This window comes from Malania oleifera, chromosome 5 (assembly GCF_029873635.1).
Source record: "Malania oleifera isolate guangnan ecotype guangnan chromosome 5, ASM2987363v1, whole genome shotgun sequence".
NCBI classification, from domain to species: Eukaryota; Viridiplantae; Streptophyta; class Magnoliopsida; order Santalales; family Ximeniaceae; genus Malania; species Malania oleifera.
This window is the reverse complement of record NC_080421.1, coordinates 52,901,024-52,923,287: the sequence shown is the minus strand read 5'-3', so window position 1 is coordinate 52,923,287 and position 22,264 is coordinate 52,901,024. Positions and strand designations below refer to the sequence as shown.

The window sequence follows — 22,264 nt, the reverse complement described above, 5'->3', positions numbered from 1 at the left end:
CATTTCTGCATGTTGCCCAACCAAACTGTAGGTAGTGCTTGGTCTGCGACTGAAATTAGAATTAGAGTTGAAATTGGAATGCATTTGAATCAGAAACAAAATGGCAGATTGTCCCTTGCATTTGGTTTAGCACAGAATTGGAATCAGAACTGTACATAAGAATCATAATGGGTTTAATTTGTCAATTATGTCACTATAGACGAGAAAACTTATTTTATTTAGTATGAAATAATAATATCATAAATCAATAACTATAGTGTAATATTGTTGAATTTGATTATATAATAATGAATTTCCATTAGTATTAAATATCTTCATTGTTATGTACTATAATTTGTTGGCATCATATTATATTAATTAAATTTCTTACTATCGTTATATTTTGTTACAGCCATTATGAACACGAGAATTGGTTAGTATAATGATATAGTATGATGATGTAATATAGTATCATAATATAAGTGTAATATAAAATAATAATTATAGGAATAATTGGTAATTATACCAAAAAATTGTCGGTAATTAATTCAAGATCAACCAAGGACCAAGACTCTTTCTAATTAATATATTGGACGAGCCTCTTTTAGTGAATGCAAATACTACTTTGCCACAAAACTCGTTGGGTAAATACAGACTCAAGAAAGGATGGGTACTTAAACTCAAGATGTGCAGGGAAGGGGAAAAGTGTGGTTTCAGAGCTTAATAATGATTCAAGCCATTAGACCTTGGATTTCACGTGCCTTGAAGAAAACTCAGGTTGTATTGAGTTAGGATTACAAACGAGATTGTCTTGCACTCTTGCATGCTCCTTCTAGTTTGGATGAAGTCACGATAGAAGAGGAGGTATATTTGAAGTAGGGGGATATCACTTCTGATCACAATCAGGAGTTTGATGAAACATATGAGGAAAAACACTTAATACCTGAAGAGATTTGTGAATTTGAGGACAACTACGTGCAATCTCTCTCTTTGATTGGTTTGGAGGATCAGAGCTCTTTGCAGTGGCTTGTCTAGCTAATACCTGAGTGTGGCATCAAAGGATGAGAGCATGTAGGAACTCCTATGGTTTTTCTCCTTATAATCTTCATGGTATATATTTTCTTGAGATTCCTACAGTTTTAGGTAGCCTTAAGTATTTCTTTCGTGGGTAACCTGATTGAAACAAAGAATGATTGAGAAAAGAAATGGGATGATGAGTTGGAGGAGAGTGAGTCTAATGATGAGTTTGAGTGTGATGGCAGTTTATTATTAACGGAAACATGTTTGTGACTTGGACTCTTCCGTTTCTATAGTTGACCTTGACATCTCCCATTTGTAGACTTTGATTTTCACGGCTTATGACCATAGTAACCAGGAAAAAAACATTTACAATCCTAGTGAACCACAAATTGGTATGAAAGTTATGAAACATTTTTCTTTTTTTAAATTCTGAATTGCTAAATCTAATGATCCAAAGTTTAGTTTAATATTTTTCACATAATATAATTTTATGGCATTATAATTCTATATTTAGTCATTGCAACTCTCTTTCACAAAATAAAATCTCTTCTAAATTTAGAACTACATGAACATTCTCTCCAATATTTTTTTTGATAGAAAAAGAAGAGATTTTTGAGGAGAACAAGAAGTACAACAAGGAGCTTAAGAAATCCTCCTTAAAAGATACAAGAATAAAGAACAAAAAATAAAATAAAAAATAATTAAAGAAATCAAAACCACACAGCCGGCCAATCATGCTGTAAATCAGAAAAAGAAACCCCAATGAAACATCCTGCTGCAAAAGCTCACAAAGAAGCCAGATACTGAATCAAGCCAGGTTTCAAATCTACATAATTCTTTTTATTGCAGTTCACCATTAAGATAGCACAAGCTGTACTGCCAATTCCTAATTTGGCAATGCCTAATATCATCTAGCATAATTATTTATTATAGGAAGATCAATTAAGTAATTAACATAGTATCAAATCAATCCAATTATTTAGAGACTTTCCAGTATGATAATATAAAGAAACTTTCATTCTTCCTTGTTTCCTTAATGAACAAAATGAAGATCAAAGCTACCTACCTCGATTACCAGCTTTTCCAAGTTTTGCAATTCTTTTCTCTGTTTTTTGTTTTGTATTTTCCATATTTTCTCAATTTTCGGTAGAGTTTTTTCTCACCTATTCTTTCTTTCTAGAAATTAGGGAGACCTTGGCATTTGTTGTAAGTAACACTAAATGACATTGTTGGAAAAAAGTAAGCAGGTCCCAATTCCCAAGTTCCAGCTCCTTTTTTATATTTCAATATACCAAATCTCTGTGATATTTGCTTTTTTTTTTTTTTTTACTGGTTTTTTTCTTACTTTCATCTCATCCAAGCCCCGTCTACGATGTTTAGATACAATACTCCTTTATTTTTTTTTTGATAAAAAAGGAGATGTATTAAAAGAAAAAGAGGACAGGAAGGTCACCAAAAAATAAAGTCAAAAGTCAAAACAAAATAAAAGGAAAGAAAACAAAAACAATGAAATAAAAAAGTAAACAAAATTAACTGAGAAAAGCCCTCTTGAATCCATTTCTGTCGTAGTTCACTGAGAGCTAAATTAGCTAGTTCCCTCTGGCCCTTCACTTTATTTTTACCACCATTGAGATGCACCTCATTTCCTCCAGGATCCTACATCTTTAAACCCATCTAATCCATTAATTCTTGAGCTTGTAAATCTTCCTTAGGAATCTCCTCCACAGGTATAGGTAGAATTCCAGCCTTACATTGTTGTTTATTTACTAAACCATCATCCTCAAAATAGAAACCTCCTCCAATCCTTCCATCGGGGATGGATGTGCATGTGATAAGTCCCCAAGTGCATCAGAAGAGTCAGAATCATATTCATATTGTTCCTGAATTTCATCCAAAAGCAATTGCCCATCACAATCAAACTCACTAAGGTCCTCACTATCATTACACAAGAGGTCCCCTCATTTCGTTTTCTCCTTTCCTTTGATACCCTCATCACCAGATACACCCTTCTTAGCATATGGATCCTCCATAATACTTAACTCTTCTTTTAAATCTCTTGTTATGATCTTTGGCACTCTCACACCAGAATGCTCTCTCATATCTTCATATATTTTCCTCATTTCTGCACCCCTCTGAGCCACCTTCTGATGAGCATAAGCCTTTTGGCTTTAATTTTATCAAATATTCCTGTACCAACTGATTTCTATGCAAACCCTCATCTTCTCTATTATTCTTGTCCACACCAGCTTCTAAATCCTTTGTAATACCCCTTTTTAAACAGTCATCACAAATGATTTACTTAAAGTTCTGTCCTCTGCATGGGATTTCTCTTCCACTAAAGCCAAACTCCCAGAATTAATAGATTCACAATTAGTTTTCACCTTCTTGTCCTTCAAGGCTGTTTGGATTGAATTCTTGTTCCACTGACGAGAAGATAGCTGTTTGCTTTTTCTCCAATTGTGAAACAGATGATGGACCTTGGGCCTGAATGCTACTGTTCCCTACTTGCCGAGCCTGAGATTAACATTGGGCCTGCTTTAGAGAATCCTTTTAAAATAAGGCTGAGAACTTTGACACTTTTTAGATAATTGTGCGTGAGATGGAGGCTCTTTTAACTTTGTATTACCTTGGGCCTCGTTTCCTAGATGAGCTGATTTTTAGGCCAATCCAGGCCTAACCCTGAAGAGACTTAATTACCGAACAATGGGCCCAAATCTAACAAATAGAGATAGATGCAGGCCCATACTGCTTCACCTACAACCCCTGGGTAGCTTCCTCGGAAACCCTATCTGCCTCTTTAGAAGGTCATAAACCAGCTTCTTCTTGTTTTGATCTAACTGTCCCACGTCAGTTCCAAATAAATTTTTTAGCAGATTCACACCATACTTAACCCAAAGTTGCTCTTTCCCTTTCAATATGATGTCCTTCCAAAATTGAGGTGCACACTGCTCTGCTCCGGAAATTCTAGTCACTTTACATCTATGTTCCTTAATTGAATCCACCACCAAAATCATGCAAAACTCCACCAGCTTTCATCATGAACACCACCTGGGATGAAAATAAACGTTTTTCAATCCCACCCCAACCTTAATTCCTAAAACTTTCCCTTCCTCATCAATCTAACCACCATCCAATGATCCACTTTTCCATACCTTGTTTTGCGAGAGAAACTGCCTACCCAGCCAAACACTAAAGACAATTCATTGATGAACAAAGAAACACTAACCCAATGATTGTGAAGGGGTTTCATTTCAAATAATGAAACAGAAGTATGCTTCCCTACTCTCTCTAAATGCAGATCAAAGGATTTCCCCTTCGTCTGGACAGTCCGTTGAGAGCCACCTTCTGTCATGGCTAGTGGGAGCCATGGTTGAGCATAAACCAAATGAAAACAAGGGCTACGAGAGAGGAGGGGGAAGAGATCATGATTCTCTTTTTTTCCCCCCTTTTCATGTACTGAATAACTGATGTGATGTAGAACAACATCAAGGAATTATACCAAGAGAAAATTTGGGAGAAGGAAGAGGGAAGAAGAGAGGAGGAAGAAGGAGATAAAAAATACTTACATTAATTTCTTCTTAAAGAAAAAGGATGCATTTATATAGAGTGAATTATTCAGCATAACAGATTAGGAAACATAGACGATGGCACAAAGCATGCAATTTGATTAGGTTTAATGTGAATTAAGTGGTAGGGTTATCGCACCTTCATTAAGTTTTTTTTTTTTTTTTTTTGGGGGGGGGGGGGTGGGTACTGAATTTGAGGAAAGAATGAATGATGAAGTAGATTCATTACATAGTGTGACTATGGTGCATTGGCTATATGAATTTTCAAGGAGTAGGCTTCTTGGATATTCAATGTGATTGGTATTATTTGTTGGCTTGATATTGTGAATTGGGAGCTTTTTGTTTTTGTTTTTGTTTTTTTTTTTCCTTTTTCTTTCTTGTTCTGTTTTTTGAATTTTCTTCTGGATTGTCCCAGATTTTTTTAGCGAGATGTCTTATTCTTCTTTCTATATATCCATAACTAGTAATGAACTTTGTTTTCTATCAAGAAGAAAAAAAAATGAACATGTTGAGGAGCAGGTGATTGATTCAAGAGGGCATGTTATTCTACCCCCACCCATTTTTCTAGAGAAGGAGATTTATGAAAAGGATTTTGAAGCTCAAGTACTCATGGATAAGATGGGCTTTTGGCTATTTTATCTTGAAGAGCAAGAAGTCAGGCTGGACTGTGGTAAAAGAAAGATGAGAAAAGGCCAACAAGAGTTATCAAATTTGAAGTGCTCTATAGGTTATGATGGAAAGGGTTTGGAAAAAGGTTTTCTTGAATTAGTTGCTTTAGGATTATCTTGTCTATTTTTAATGTATTTTTCTCTCTCTTTGTTTTTTTTAGCTTGGAGGACTTCTTGCCCTTCTTTAGCTTGTACTTCTTTCCCTGCTTTTCTTGATTAATTTTCTTTTGTTATAAAAAAATCATGTTATTCAATGAGAATAATATATTTAACTACTTGATAAATAAATTATATTATTTTTATATTTGATGGATTTGGCGAATATCCACTCAAAATACCTTCAATTTGTTTTTCCCTGTTGATAATACTAGGTTTTCTTCGTCACTTTGTTATTAACCATTACATGTGTTGATTTTGGTCTATTGGTGGTGCAGCACTGACAAACCCATGTGGAACTCTGTGAGTAACTCTAAACATTGTATTTTTGTCCCTCTTACTTTCCTATTTGTTAATTTTCCTTTGTACAAATTGAGTCAATGAGATGATGTTGAGTGAATTGGATAATGATGCTGGCGGTGCTGATGTGAGTGAATTGTTTCTTGTAGTCGAGCAATATTTATGATAATTAGGTCCTAATTCCTGAATGTGTAGTTATTGTATGATAATGGTTTGGAGTTTTTTTACTTCTTTTCATGCTTAGCAACATGCAGTTTATAAAATGTGCATACCATATGCTTATCATATATTCATTTATTTAATTTATTTACTTATTTTCTTTTATAGAAAAAAGCGCTTTATTAAACCAAGACAAACAGATACAATAACAGAGAACCAGAAGTCCTGACAGTAGAAAACAGGAAAAAGGAAAAAAAATACACTGACGTAATAAAGCCGCCCAATCTCGGATGACATCTTGAATGCAACAGCCCCCTTAAAACAGCCTGCACTATAAGCCCCAAGAGAAGCCAAATATTGCACCTGTCCCAAAGAAGTCTCTGATAATCTCTCTCCATAAAAAAAATCTAGCATTCCTTTTCAGCAGAATTCCCAAAGCACAGCAAATGTAGCACAGGTCCACAGCCTTTTACCAGCCTTACCCTTTCAATTTATTTACTTTTTAAAACATGAATAATTGTCCATATTAACATTTCTTGAAGTTTCATTTAAGAATTTCATCATTTACTTTTAAGTTTCCAGCATTTCTTTAATTTCCATAAATCTGGAGTCTGAATGTTCCATCACAATTGAATTCCATTATCTCGGCCCTAGCCCAATAATAAATTTAAGAATTTTGCTGAATGGAGGAATAGTGCAGTTTGTGCCGATTCTGTTGTTAGGTTGTATGTCTAACAATACAACCTAGTCTTGTTGCATTGATTTATGTTGCTCTTTGTCTTCCATTTTTTAGTGTATGTATATCTTATACTAGGATTCTATGTTGTGTAGTTGAACTTTCATCAGGGATAACCTTAAAATCTTTACATGATAGACAATCCCCCTTCCTAGATAATAAGAAATTTATTTGGCTTTTATTCCCTCTTTTCCTCGCCATCTTCCCCATCCTCATATACACAACCATGTTATTCCAAATACCTTAAGTCCACGGCTGAGGTTTTCAGAAAACATTCCCTCATTCATAAAAAGGCAAGCCCCACAACCTCACAACCAAATCCTCCATCACCCAGACTAGTGCCACCCACTTCTTATCCAAAACAAAAAACTCAAGACCCCTGTGCTTCCATCAAAATTTGAGCCTAAGTACCCATCCTTACTCATTGATGAGATTCCTTCTCCATCGGAATCAGCCTCTATGAGTGACGATAACAGTAATGTTTCCACTGAAGCCTTATCAACCTCATCCTAGGAAGAACATGTTGCTGACATCACTCAGATGCTTATGGCCACCCGTATAGACCCTGAACCATCCAGGGCTCGGGATACAGATGACATATCTGAAACTACTCCAATTGTTGAAGAACCCATGGAAGCTGAAGTAAGAGCTCAGGAACCCCAAGGAACCTTCCCTCTGAAGCCTTCTAATGGCCCTTGGTTCTCCTTTGATGATATTCCCCCGATCAAATGGAGGGGCAGAATAGGAGAATTTGGAGCATGGATTGATCTTCAATTATCCAAGACAGGGAATCTTTTAGAAGTTGTTTTAATGGAATTCGCATCCAGGTTTACTGGATCTTTCAGAGATTGGTTCCAAGCTCTAGGAGATTACAGACGGCTGCAATTTATCATATCACAGTCACCTTCCTTTGCACTCGGTACTCTCTACAGAGAATTCATTGGAGACCCAGATACGCACGCTACTCAAGTTAGGCAAGAATATTTTGAGATGCGATGCTGCTCTCTGAAGAGAAAGGATCTTGAATTCCATTACCAAAGAATGTCTAAGGAGATACTATCTCTTGGGGGCTTTTAATGATGAAAATCTGAGACAAGTCAATATTAACTCTTTGCCTGAAGAACTTCAAGCAGAACTCCAGAGGAAAATTAATTCTCTCTAGAAACCACTCAGAGAAATCTCTCTTGGAGAAATTCAGCAATTGGTCCTTGCTTCTTTGGATAAACTCTGTGATACTCATGAATTATTTTCCAAGATGCTTCAACAAAATCATTGGTTTAATAAGCAATGTAAAAAGCCCTATTTACAGATTAAATGCAAAAATAAACACTGCACATGCAGCCCAAAAAAGAAGAAGCATTTTCACAAAGTCCCTAGTCTTAAGAAGTCCAAGAAGTTTAAATTCTTTAGAAAGAAACACAAAAGAGGAACAAGGAAATCTTCCCGATGCTTGATTTGTGGAAAAAAGGGCATTATGCAAAACAGTGTCCTCATGATCGAGCAAAATCAGAAAAAATGATTCAACAATTACAAGTTAAAGATGCTGAGTAGATGGATATCAACATCTTCAACTTGTAATTGTTGAATTATTTTTGCTGATTTTGCTTGATCATGAGGACACTGTTTTGCATAATGCCTCTTTTTTTCACAAATAAAGCATCGGGAAGATTTTCTTGTTCCCCTTTTGTGCTTCTTTCTAGAGAATTTTTAAACTTCTTGGACTTCTTAAGACTAGGGACTTTGTGAAAATGCTTCTTTTTTGGGCCGCACGTGCAGTGTTTATTTTTGCATTTAATCTTTAAATAGGGCTTTTTACACTGCTAATTAAACCTGTGATTTTGTTGAAGCATCTTGGAAATTAATTCATGAGTATCGCAGAGTTTATCCAAAGAAGCAAGGGCCAATTGCTGATTTTCCAAGAGAGATATCTCTGAGTGGTTTCCAGAAAGAATTAATTTTCCTCTGGAGTTCTGCATGAAGTTCTTCGGGCAAAGAGTTAATATAGACTTGTCTCAGATTTTCATCATTAAAACCCCCCAAAAGATAGTATCTCTTAGATATTCTTTGGTAATGGAATTCAAGATCCTTTCTCTTCAGAGAGCAGCATCGCATCTCAAAATATTCTTGCCTAACTTGAGTAGCATGCGTATCTGGGTCTCCAATGAATTCTCTGTAGAGAGTACCGAGTGCAGAGGAAGGTGACTGTGATATGATAAATTGCAGCCATCTGTAATCTCCTAGAGCTTTGAACCAATCTCTGCAAGATCCAGTAAACCTGGATGCGAATTCCATTAAAACAACTTCTAAAAGATTCCCTGTCTTGGATAATTGAAGATCAATCCATGCTCCAAATTCTCCTATTCTGCCCCTCTATTTGATATGGGGAATATCATCAAAGGAGAACCAAGGGCCATTAGAAGACTTCAGAGGGAAGGTTCCTTGGGGTTCTTGAGCTCTTACTTTGGCTTCCATGGGTTCTTCAACAATTGGAGTAGTTTCAGATATATCATCTATATCCCAAGCCCTGGATGGTTCAGGGTCTGTACGGGTGGCCATGAGCATCTGAGTGATGTCAGCAACATGTTCTTCCTAGGATGAGGCTGATAAGGCTTCAGTGGAAACATCACTGTTATCGTCACTCACAGAGGCTGATTCCGATGGAGAAGGAATCTCATCAATGAGTAAGGATGGGTACTTAGGCTCAAATTCGGATGGAAGCACAGGGGTCTTGAGTTTTTGTTTTGGATAAGAAGTGGGTGGCACTAGTCTGGGTGATGGAGGATTTGGTTGTGAGGTTGTGGGGCTTGCCTTTTTATGGATGAGGGAATGTTTTCTGAAAACCTTAGCTGTGGACTTAAGGTATTTGGAATAATCTGGTTGTGTATATAAGGATGGGGAAGATGGCGAGGAAAAGAGGGAGTGTAAGGATAGGCCTTAGGTATATGAATGGATGGTGGATGTGGAGGTTTGTAAAAATCTTGCCCCATCTGGGATAATTGATCTTCTAGCTTTCTGATTTCTACCTCTTTGAAATCAAACTCTTCTTTGAAGTAGCCTTTCTTAATGTAGTGTCTTAAATCTGCATCAAGTTGGTCAATTCTAGCCTTCAGATCGGTATACATCTGTCCAATTCTGAAATCAATATGGCCTATGCGGCTGTTCATTCGAGAGCTTTGAGAGATTAATCTATCAACTTTGTGGTCCAGAGTTTTAAGAGTCTCATTTTGAACCCTGGCGTTTTGAGTTTGCCAATTAAGGACTTGCTCAGCTTGAGAAGGCAATTTTTTGGTTCCATGAGGCTGAATTTCTGTAGGCTGGACAAAAGGTTTGGAATAAAGATTTGCCTCTGGTTGTGACTTCGATTCAAGAGGAGGGAAATTTTTATCATATGAAGAAGCCATAAAACAAGGAATAGGTTCTGGAACTGGATGAGGAGTGGCTTTAGGAAATTCAGGTTTGGGCTCTAGTTCAAGTGGTAATAATCCTTCTTCTTTTAAGATTTGGATAGCTCTTTCATAGATCCATAGTGGTCTTGGTTTTTCTTCAGCAGGACTAGGTCCTATCCAGGGACTATTTGGATCTTCTAGTCCTCCTCGTTTAGGAAGAGGTTTGGATGTACTCCGATGTTGGTGAGAAATGAAATTGCAATCACAGTCTTCATTACACATCAAGGGATCAACATCCTATATGAAATGTCCTTCAACTTTGTCTGTATAGACTGGAAATCCATCAGCTTTAACATAGCTTATGGGAATTTTGTCTTCAAATGTAACATGACAAATCATAAGAGATTGAAATATAGAAGGGGTGCTGGACGAAGGAGCTTCTGGCGATTTGAACACCGTCTTTACCTTTCCATCAGATAATCTTTCAAACTTAGCTTTTGAAAGATGGATAGGTTCCTTTTGCTGATGAAGTTGTTCATAATTGGTAATCCATTCTAAAGGAATAAGCTGCTTCAAATCATCTTTGGAAATTTGCCTTGGAATTTGAAGAATGGTGGGGACATCATCTCCCCTTTCTGCAGTGATCAGAATAGTGTTTTCAACATTTCCTGGGAGTGGAAGATCAATATCATGATCTTGTAGTCAATAAATAAGCTGATGATGAAGAGTAGCCATATAGGAGGATGCTACTTGTGGAGCTCCTGATATCTGCAATTGAATCTTTATACAGTTCTTGAAATTTCTTATCCCTTAAGAGGGATATTGAAATTGGGGAAGAAAGTAAGTGAAATGCTTCCTACCTGGAGAGTGGTGAGAGAGGTGCCGATCACGGCATGCACATATTGAGTAAATGTAGTGTTAAAAAGGGTAATTCTAGTAGTGACTGGGAGACCTTTCCGACCATGGAGGGTGAGGATCAGACGGATAGCACCAAAATGAAAATGGGTAAATCCCTCCTTGATCCATTGATCAATCATATTATAAGTTAATGGATTTTGTTTCATTAATTTATTTATCACAGATGATTAATGAGGTGAAAAAATATATTTTTTCCTATCAAGTGCAATTTAAAACCTGTGTAAAATTTATTGCCTTTCCTAAATGATATTAGTAAGTTGAACTATAGGATCCAAAACGCATTAAAAATAATTTTTATAAGGGTTAAGTACTTAAACATGCAAATGTACCAATATATATAAAGTTGTGTGTGCTTGAAGATAATTCATGGCTATTACATCCACTTCCCAACTTCTGCAATTCGTGCTTCTACCACCCTTGCCACTCCTACGTTACATGACCTGCTATTGCTATTTAGGAGAAAACCATAAAAACCATTTGAAAAGTATGGATTTTGTACAGGAAAACCACAAACCTGCCTTAACAGTCATAAATGCTGCTTCATGGATGTATGACCCCAAATAACTTGGAAGTTTGCCAAAAAAAAAAAAAAAATGATGTTTTTGAGAAAAAGAATGTAAATCCATCTTGTTTTTTATGGAAAAAAAGTGATTTTTTATAGAGAAACCATGAAAGCTCTGAAGATCAAATCAATCAATCTAAATAAAAAGTGCTCTACCATTTTTAGAGACACTATGACCCTTGAAATCCCAAAGGAAATCAGGAGAGAGTGCAAAAGGAGCACTCTTAGGAATTGGCGGTCAACCGTTTGTAGCCAATGACTACATATTCAAAATGAAGAGAGCCAACTGACCGCCTGAAGAAGAACTTCAACACAAACATCATATTTTGACATGCTAGTATGCTTTTTCCTATGCAATCAAGATAGAAACATATTCTACAATATCTAACATGCATTTTTGACATAGGAAAGTAGAGAAATCATGAAGTGTAAACCAGAACATTTAAAGAAACAAAATCATGCTTCAATATGTCAAAGTTGATGTAATTAATGGAAATGAATGACGTAAAGTGTTTTGAAACTGACCTTTTTGAAGAAAAACCTTTTGTAGATCAAGTGGAAGACCCCTCACTTTGAATCACACCCCCAAAGTCTCTTTTCAAAAGAAGAGGATTGTTTTTTCTCTTCTTTCTCTCCTTCAAATGAAAACCCCTCTTGAAATCCATGAAAATGGCTTGATACCCTCACTTTGCCTCCACTTGGACGTTCCCTAATTCCTCCTATAGGAGGTCCTTTTATAGACCTTCAATGGAGTGAGGGAAAATTGTTTTCAAATTTGAATTTTAAATTTAAATTTGAAAATAACTATCAATAACTGCCAATATTTACCAACCAACAACTGTCATGGTTGACAATTGACACGTGGCATCAAAGGGACATGTGGTTAGTAAAAAATTTCTAGCTAATTGTGCGAAGACAACTCAAAAAATTCAAATTGGGGCAGGCCGGTCAACTGCCTTGAGGGGCCAGCCAATTGCTTGTAGGATGGTGCCAACACAAGGAATAGAAGGGAGGCCCGGTCAACCGTCTAGTGAAATTTTTTTGTTCTTTTCTCTTTATTTCTTTTGATTTTTGCATCTTCATTTGGATTGAATGTGTTTGGTGAAAAATTGACTATTGACATGTACCATCATGTTCACAATACTAATCCCCTCCAATCCTTCTAGTGTAGGCGGCGGCATAAGTTAAATCCCCATGAAAATGAAAGAAGAGTGAGAAACATAGCCATGCTGATCCTGAATCTTGTCGAGAAGTAAACACATATCACATTCAAAATCACTAATGCCTTCACTTTGATTGTCCGAGACATTACCCCACCTTATCCTTGCAAATGCTAGCCCTCTTACCAATTGGCTCCTCCACTATATTTAAAACACCTTTTGAATTTCTCTTATGCTGCGTTTGGGGGCATTGATTTCGGGCCTTGGATTTGGATTTGGAAAAATTTTAATACAATTTTATATTACATCTTATCCAAATCCAATATAACTCCAAATTCAAAGTCTATCAAAAAATAGGGTTAAGATCTTTTTTTATTTTCTCACTAGAGGAATCTTGGTTTTCTTCGAAATGTTTTCTCATTTTGAAACCCATTTGTACTTCCTTTTGGCAAGCATAAACTTTTCGACTCCTATAACTATCTCAATTAACTTCCTTACCAGAAGTATTTTCCTCCAAACCTGCAATACCCTGAATATCATCTTCACAAGAATCATGATTTTTAGAGGCTGATGGGTTGTTTATTAAGTGCCTGCCATGCTTTGTTGTGGTCTACCAGGTTATGCATGGTCAAGGAATTCCTCCTAGGATAAGTTATGTGGTTATAGCTCCTTTTGAAGTTATGAAGTGTTGTTCTATGCTGCTTGATTTGTATTGTGCTGTTTTGTTTATTCTCGATAGGTGTGCGCTAATTGTAGTGTATTAGGGTGGTTTTGATGGCCTCTAGAAAGAGAGAGAGCTTCAGTTGATATTGATACTGCTCAAATTATGATCATCAAATTGGTTGGATCCTCTTTGCGTGTAACACAAAATGGGAGTCTCAAGTATATTCTACATTTTCCTCCATCTCCCCAATCCAAGGATTATGAAGATTATATGAAAGAGAATGACATATTTCTTGTGTGGTTGTGGCATTGCATGGAGCTATGAATTGTTGCTAACGTGATGTCTCATAGAACAACGCTCATACGGTATGATCTTTGTGAAAGCGTTTCACAAGATAAAAATCTAACTCATGTTTTTGACCTATATGAGAAGTTTTTCAAATATGACCAAAAAGTAGGTCTACCATTGTGTACTATAACACTTTGAACGTTATATGAGAGGAACTCAACATCTATCGACTAGTTAGCTTAGACATTGGGATGATTAATAGGCAACAAGCTGAGTTCTTGGTTGCCAAGTTTCTTTCTAGGTTGAGTCATGAGATTCAGTCCATCAATGATTAGATTATTGCTAGTGAATCCATAGCCACCATGAATGAAACATTTGTTAGAATTCAAAAAATCACCAAAAATGGCTCCTAGTTGTCTTCTGTGATGGTTCTACCATGGTTAGCATTGTTTTGTTAGCATTGTTCTATCTCAAGCTTCTTCTTGTAATTAGTAATTGTTCTCTTATTCCTTAGAATATCTAGGGTCCATATAGAATCAAGAATTTGACTTGTAATCAATATTTTGTGTTCTTTGTGGATGCTTTTTCACATATGAACTTGATCTATTTGTTAGAAGAGAGGTAAGAATCCCCTAATGTATTTACTCAATTCTACCATGAAATAATAATTCATTTTGGCATTAATATTCAATTTTTTTGGTATGATAAAGCTCTTGAATTTGTTCAAAATGAGTTTCAATCTTTTTGTTGGCTGAAAGGATTATCCATCAAACTTTATGTGTTAGATTACCACTTTACCTAAAAGCTTAAGCTCTTAGGTTATGGGCCAAGAATGTATATCAAGCTTTAACACTCTCCTGCATGTGCAGCCCCTCATCACGTGGAGAGATAAACACATCGTAGATAACACCCGTTACAGATAAATTTTTTAAACACCACACTATAAATACGGGCAACAATACTAGAACCCAGGACCTCCTGGTAACCAGCTCTGATACTATGTTAGATTGCAACTTTACCTAAAAGCTTAAGCTATTAGGTTGTGGGCCAACAATGTATATTAAACTTTAACAATGTGTACACACCCTTTAACAGAATGGAGTACCTAAAGGGAAAAATAGACATTTTCTTGACATATGCTTTTTTTTGTAAAACCCTTTGGACATGATGCTCTTTTTATAGCCTATTTTCTAGTTTTAACAGGATGCTGTTTAGTGTTCTAGGGGAACAAATTGCCTTCTATGTTGTCTGTACCCAGAAAGGTCCATGTTCTTTATTGTGCCTTGTATCTTTGGGTGCTCATGTTTTGTTCATGTTTCACTTATTGGATAGGACAAGTGCTCTACTCGTGTTGCTAAATGTGTGTTTTTTGGCCACTCGAGAACTTAGAATTATAGGAGTTATGATCCCCACACTCGCAGGAAATGTGTTAATGCAGATGTTATATTTTCATTGTCCAAGACATCCCCCACTAATTCCCACCTCTCTCTCTCTATCTCTCTCTCTCTCTCTCTCTCTCTCTCTCTCTCTCTCTCTCTCTTCTTCTTCTTCTTCTTATTCTTTTTTGTTTGGGAGGCTTTGGTAGGTATGAGGATGTTAGCAGTTTGTGGATATGTGTAATCCTACTGTTTTGAAGGGAATTTGATTGGAAAAAGATTTGTCAATATTTAATGGAAGGGGTGTGTTTTTGTCACTGCTTCTGATAGACTCTGGTCCTTGGCATATTTCTTCTTCTTGTTTTCCTTCTCCTCTCTCTCTCAACATTTATTTTAATATCTAAAAAATTTATGGCATCCTTATAAGAGCCAGCAGAGCCAGCATAAGTATGTTTTAAAAATAATTGTCATTGCTTGGATTTTGATAATTTATCTAATGGAAAACATGACAGGTGATTAATCTATTTTATGCTATTATGTTGTTATTACCTTATTGAACCTTCTTCTTTTTCTTCTTCTTCTTCTTCTTCTTCTTCTTCTCTCTTTCTACATTTTTTTTTTTGTTAATATCTAAAAACGTTATGCCATCCTTATAAGAGCCAGCATAAGTATGTTTTTAAAATAATTGTCATTGCTTGGATTTTGATAATTTATCTAATGGAAAAAATGAAAGGTGAGTAATCTATTTTATGCAATTATGTTGTTATTACCTTAGTTCACCTTGAATTAATTTTTCTTTACAGGAGAAGAAACTTCTTTTGGAAAAAAATGGGCCTCATCTTGCAAGGATATCCATATTTGAGGTATTGAATAAGTTGAATTTGTTTTTTATAAATTGGATAGATGTTACTTTCCATACATTGCCTTGGATATCATAAGAAAAGTTGATGAAGCAAGTCTAACTTGTATTCATGCAGTTGCATATGAAAAACAACATTTAAGTAGCCTATGAAACAATGGCATGGACGTATAACCTGATGCCGTGGTAGGTATCAATAGTACTGTCCAGATGTTCATTGATTTACTACAAATGCTAGCAGCAATAGAACAGAAAGTAAAGAATACAATGGAATTCAAGAGGTAACTAGTCTAATGCGTTTCTAGGGTTTATAACCCTATTAGTGAACTCAAATATGAATTTTTATTGAAATAAACTTTTGAGAGTTGATACAAGAGCCTGGTTTGATAATTCACTGCAGAAATCCTACAATCTCACCCCCTAGCGTGCGCTGAAACCCTTTATATATATATAAAACAAAAGAAATTATATTAGATAGAAAGAAGAGAAGTTGTAACATGTGGGGACAAGAAGTCCAAGTTAAAAATAAAAAGAAAACAAAAAAGCACAGGATAACAAAATAGAACTAAACGAAATTAACCAAGAAATCCCCCTTTTAAACCCTTTCCAGCATAATTTACCGAACTTTTCAAACTTGCTAACTCCCTTTGGCCCTTCACCTTTCAACTTTTTCCATCATCCAAACGCACTTCATTTCTTCCAATATCACTCAGCTTTAAATTCATTTTATCCAAAAGAATTTGAGCCTCAAATTCCTACTTTGGGATCTCCTCCACTAGGCAAAATTCCATCCCCTCACTGTACCGTATTCCCTAACCCATCATTATCAAAAATAGAAACTCCCTCCAAACCTTCCAACAAGGGTGGATGAACATAAGATATATTCCTAATTTCATCTAGAAATCAGAAACATACCCATATTGTTCTCGAATTTCATCCAACAACAACCCCCCACCACAACCAAAATCTCTTCATCACAATCTGAATCTGAAAAATCCCATTTCTTTACCTCCTTGCCTTTTCTAATCTCATTAGAACCTCTGGTATTTTCCATAACTTGAAGAACTCATACAATACTAAACTCTCCTTTAGAATCTCTACTTAATACCTTTTTTGTAGACACTAGAATTTTCTCTCTTGTCTTCAAATATCTTTTTCATTTCAGCACTCAAACAAGCCGCTTTTCGACGAGCAGAAATCTTATGACCTTCAAATTTATCAGTATAACTACGACAATCAACTGATTTCTCCCACAAACCCACTTCTTTTTTCACTCTTTTTCACACCACGTTCTAAAAACTCTATGGGACTAGACGCAGATTTATCCCCACGTTCTTGAATGGAATCTGGTCTTCTAACATCCTGAACCTCCTTCAACTCTTGATCATTTTGATTCATATTCTTAAAACCTGTAGGCTGAATAATGTTTCTATTAACTAGATGTTGAATTATATTTCCTTTACCAAAAGGTATAACTTCCTCTTTCCCAGTACTCATCTTCTGAGAAGTAGGAGCTATACTTTGGGCCTATCTATTATCTGGAGCCAACATAGCTGTACAAGAAAGCTTAATTTCTGAATCATATGTCTGCTTATCACCAAGACCCTTTTGTGAGAAGCCCATGTGAGGAGAACCTCCCTTTTAATCCAAATTGAAGACCGTATCAACATCTCCTGCACACTGGGCCTTTTCAAATAATTGGCCCAATTTAGTTAAAAAAGAATGCCCCCTTTTTGAATTACCTGGGCCAGGTCCAAGATAAGAAGCATGCAACAAAGCCCAAATCTCTTCACTGCCTCCTCGCCGAACGGAGCCCTAGCCGTCTCTTTGATCATTTTTGCTCCATTGCAAACCCTAACTTCCTTCTCACTCCTGTGAATCGAAGCCGACTGATTAGCGATTGCCTTAGGTTCATTTCAATGCAACTTGTTTCCCAACCTTTAGACCTTGCTTTATGGAATAGGTTTGACTGCCGCATCCATCATCGTTGCGATTTTCGCCTTCCAACACCACTTGACTCCAAGATGTGTGTCGTGAAGAGTTATCTGTACTAACACTTCCAGTTTCCTCAAGAAAACCCTGTGCTGTCTCACACAAGGAACTTGTGAAGCTTTGCCAACTTCTTCCCTTTCCATCCCAACCCTAACTCCACAAACTTACCTAACTTTTTCCATTTAATTGACATCCAGAGCTTTGTGATACACAATTGAACTGATCAAAACTCCCTTTGTGTGTGACTGAAAGTATATATGCCATCAGCCAACCAAAGCACAGCCTCTCCGGGGAACCTAACCCACCTGCTACAAGAGATATTGTTCTCGACCATGAGCAAGGATGCATGCCTCCGACCTTATCTAATTGTAGATCAAAGGATTGACCTTCGATTTGAATTGAATGGTTCAGCATCAACTACCGCACAGATCTCAGCCCTCTATTAGATGTTAGTCACATGACTACGTAAAAGGGCCGGGACAATAATAATCTAAATAAAAAGACTCAAAAGGCATAAAAGCTCCTAAAATAAGTAGACTGATATAATATCATGAATAGTATCTGCATCAGTAATATGAACAGTAAACTTTTTCCTATCCTTCTAAGATACTTGCTCTCCCACATCAAACTCCCTAGTTAAGAAGAAAACTCATTGATACAGACCATGATGGGGATTTTGACAAGAGAAGAAACCGGGGGAAAGAAAGCGAGGAGGGAAATTTTTTTCAATAATTCAATTCAATTCATCCAAAGCTGCTAATTCATTATGTGATATCAAGGTCTTAAATTTCGATTTTGACTCAAATTCGAATCTCCAAAAGTACGGAAATTTCGATGGAAATTTTGATTTTGATGTCAATTTTGATTTTGATTTGAAAAAGTAATGGAAATCAGTAGTGAAGAATTGAATTGTTAAACTTTAGAAATTGTTAACAAACATAATAATGTAAGTATTAGGACTAATATAAGTTAAGTATATCTATATTGTGTATGAGGTGGAAAAGTTGTTGCATAGTATGTGTATCAAATGTTTTTGTAAGATAATTTGCGTTAAACATATTTAGTTAAAACAAATGAAATTCATAAATCATTCAAATATTATTTATTATACAAATAATGGTAATTTAGATATGAATGGTTAAATAAAATGTTGTTGTAAGTTTATTTTTTCATATAATTTCAAAAGCACTTGTAACAGTATTTTGTTTCAATAAAAATAAGTAAAATAAATAAAGAGAGAAATTTCACTTCACTCCTAAATCTCTCATTTGACTTCCAAGGAAATTTCATTGCTTAGTTAAAATTCGCCAAGTTTCGCTAAAATAAATGAGATTTCGGTGGAAATTGTGCAAGATGGAAATCTACTACCATTTCGATTTCGAGGGTGACGGAAACTGAAAATTTTGACAGAAATTTTGTGGAAATTAAGACCATGTGTGATATGTATTCAAATACCTAATATATGTTTGGCAAAGAAGCAAATAAAAATTAAGAACCATAAATAATCTTAATTGATAAAATCATAGAATTTACCCATTTGTCACCTAATAAAATAGTATCAAAAAAATTTCATGAAAGTTTAAAAAATAACAATAATGTTCAAATGCCCCCAAAATTTTAAATGTCTTAAACTTAAGTCTTGGGCCTTTTTTGTTCTACTACATGTCTCTCCCCTAGTTGGTGAAAACATGGTCTCAAGTTCTACAATGTGGGAGGATCAAAACATAGAATACCAGTTCTATTTTGTATCCAAAAAAAAAAAAAATGTTAAGGAAGAAGAATAAAGAGAACTACAACCTAAGAGAGGAGAAGAAATCCTCAAAAAGGAGGCAAAGACCCAAAAAAAGAAGGAAAAAAAGAATGAAAAATAAAAAGAAAAAAACAGAATCTAATTTAAAAAAACCCTTTTTAAACCTCTGCCATCGTATTTCACTGATCATTGCTAGTTTGCTAATTCCTGCTGGCATTTCTTCACCTTCCTTTCACCACCTTCTGGGCAAATTTCTTTTCCTCCAATATGAGACATCCATAAACCAAACTTATCCAATAGTGGTTGGGCTTCTACATCGTTTTCATTAATTTCCTCCACAGGAATAGGCAAAATCCCGTCAGAATATTGCTGCTCTTTACCAATCCAGCTACCTCAAAAGTAGGAATACCTTCAAAAAAGCCCTCCATCAGGGATGGCAGCACATAAAATAGATTCCCAAGTATATCAGATTGCTAAAGCACATACCCATGCTGTTCCTGAAATTTATCCAATAACAAACCATCATTACCTGCAAACTCACTGGTGACATCACTCTCATCTTCCAACATATCTCCCAATATTTTTTCTGCTTATCCTTTTCTTTTGAATCCTTCTTTTGGCCATTAACATCCATCTGCGCACTCCCTGTCGAGAATAAACCTTACTGCTCCTAGCCTGATCACAACTCTTTTCCTCATTACTACATTGATCCCTCACAGCCCCAAGCCTAGCCTGACCATTATCCCTACAAATTACCTGAGCCTTCATATCCCTACTTCTATCAATAGATTACTGAAGGATGCTTGTTGGCCAGCCTCTTGTCATGGCCACATATCTCACCCTCTAAGGAAGCAGAGATAGCTGCTGAATTCCCAGAATTAGGTTTAACTGAGCCACTCCTGTCTTTTCCTGATCCCTGCTTATGGGAACCTATGATCCATTTCCCCTTGCTTGTGAAGAATATGTAGCCAAATCCTTCTCCAATTGCAGAAGAACCTCTTTTGGAATTTTTTTTATTGATAGCAAAAGAAGAATATCATTAATATATTAAGAATGTACAACCAGGAGAATAAGAAATCTCCTTAGCAAAATCTGGGAGAACCTTCACAAAAACAGAGGAAAAACCAAAAACTAAAGAGAAAAAATAAAACCAGCGCCAACTAACAATCCAACAAATAATGCCTGGTGCTGTGAATATCAGAAAAGCTCACCCCCTTAAAATTCCCATGACCTCAATGCCAAAGAGAAGCCAAATAATGTATCATCTCCCAAACTAGCAGATACGACTTCTTCCCTGAAAAATATGTTCATTATCCTCCATCCACAGCCCCCAAAATACTGCAAAGAAAGCACATTTCCAGACTGTTTCCCTTTCCTTTTACCTTCCAAATCTGACAAAAGGAACTGCCAAAAAGTCTCCCTCTGCCTCTGAACTCACCCAACATTCACCTGAAAAACCAAACAACTTATTCCATACATTCCAAGCATAATCACGGTGTATAAAAAATGCAATGCAGATTCTGAACAAATTAAAACAAAGTTCACAGATATCTGGAGAGAGCTTTCAAAGGTCTCCTGATCTGTAACAAGTTATTGGTATTAATTCCATCAAGATCAACCGACCAAATAAAAGCAATGATTTTGGAGGGGACTTTGGCCTTTCATTTAATTTATAGAGAGGGAATAAGCAATTATATCTAGTAAAAAATTCACCAAAAGATTTGCAAGAAAAAATCCAAGACCGACTATCCTCCTCCAAAGAATATCGACATTTATTCAACAAGCCCAGCAAAGTGGTAACTTGACCAACTCCATATCATTCAATGACCTTTGAAAATGAAAATCCTAAGAAGGTAAAGGACAACTTGGATTAGAAAAATAAAAAAGAAATGAAACCATTTTGCATTGAACTTTAGTGAAAAAGGTGAGGAAAAGAGGCGGACAGCGCTAAATTCCCCAATCAAGAATATTTCCAAAATCGGATGTTACTACCCCTTCCCACTAGGAATTTAATATGGGAATGAAAAGGGGATAAATCTGAGAGAGAACTTTCAATTGACTCTCTGAAGAACATCTACATCTCAAATTAGTATTCCACCCATTCTCATCTAATCCATTCTTTTAACAACTTTATGCCGAAATCGCTGGAGCCATGTAGCCTGGAGAACTGTGCTTCTAGGTGCCAAGCTTCGAAGACCCAAATCACCCTCCTATTTAGACTTGCCCACCACTTCCCAGGATCCCAGCTTACCAAATGATCCCTAAAGCATTTCACCCCCAACCGCAAGAAATCCCCCATTATCTTCTCAATCTTGCTAGCAATCCTCATAGGATTCTTAAAAATAGAAAGTTAGTATAAAGGAATACTAGAAGGACAAGCTTGGATTAGAGTAATTCTACCACTGAGAGAAAATAGCACCTTTCCACCATCTAGTCTCTTAGAAACACTATCCACAATAGGATCCCAAAAACTAATAGATCTTGGATTAACCCCAAAGAAACCCCTAGATAGGATAATTGCCAATCCAAAACACTCTAACCCACCTATGAGGACAAGTCCCTGACACTCTCGTTAAGCACATTAGTAACTGTAATACCGCTCTTCCCCAAGTTAATCTGAAGCTCATAATCCTTCTAAAAAACATGAAAAAGACCCAAAACATTGAAAAAAGAGGGTCTATGGTTCTCTGAGAAGGAGATAGCATCATCAGCAAATTGAAGGTGT

The 22,264-nt window shown here is 36.1% G+C and overlaps 1 protein-coding gene across 1 annotated transcript in view; it reads left to right on the top strand.

Annotated features, from left to right (window-relative positions):
* The window catches only part of LOC131156138 (phosphatidylserine decarboxylase proenzyme 2-like), a 118,569-nt gene that overhangs the window by 1,180 nt on the left and 95,125 nt on the right, over positions 1 to 22,264 (top strand). The window contains exons 3-4 of the mRNA XM_058109586.1: positions 5,668 to 5,692; positions 15,742 to 15,801. Of these exons, the coding sequence (XP_057965569.1) occupies positions 5,668 to 5,692; positions 15,742 to 15,801 (85 nt within the window). The remainder of the gene's footprint in view (positions 1 to 5,667; positions 5,693 to 15,741; positions 15,802 to 22,264) is intronic.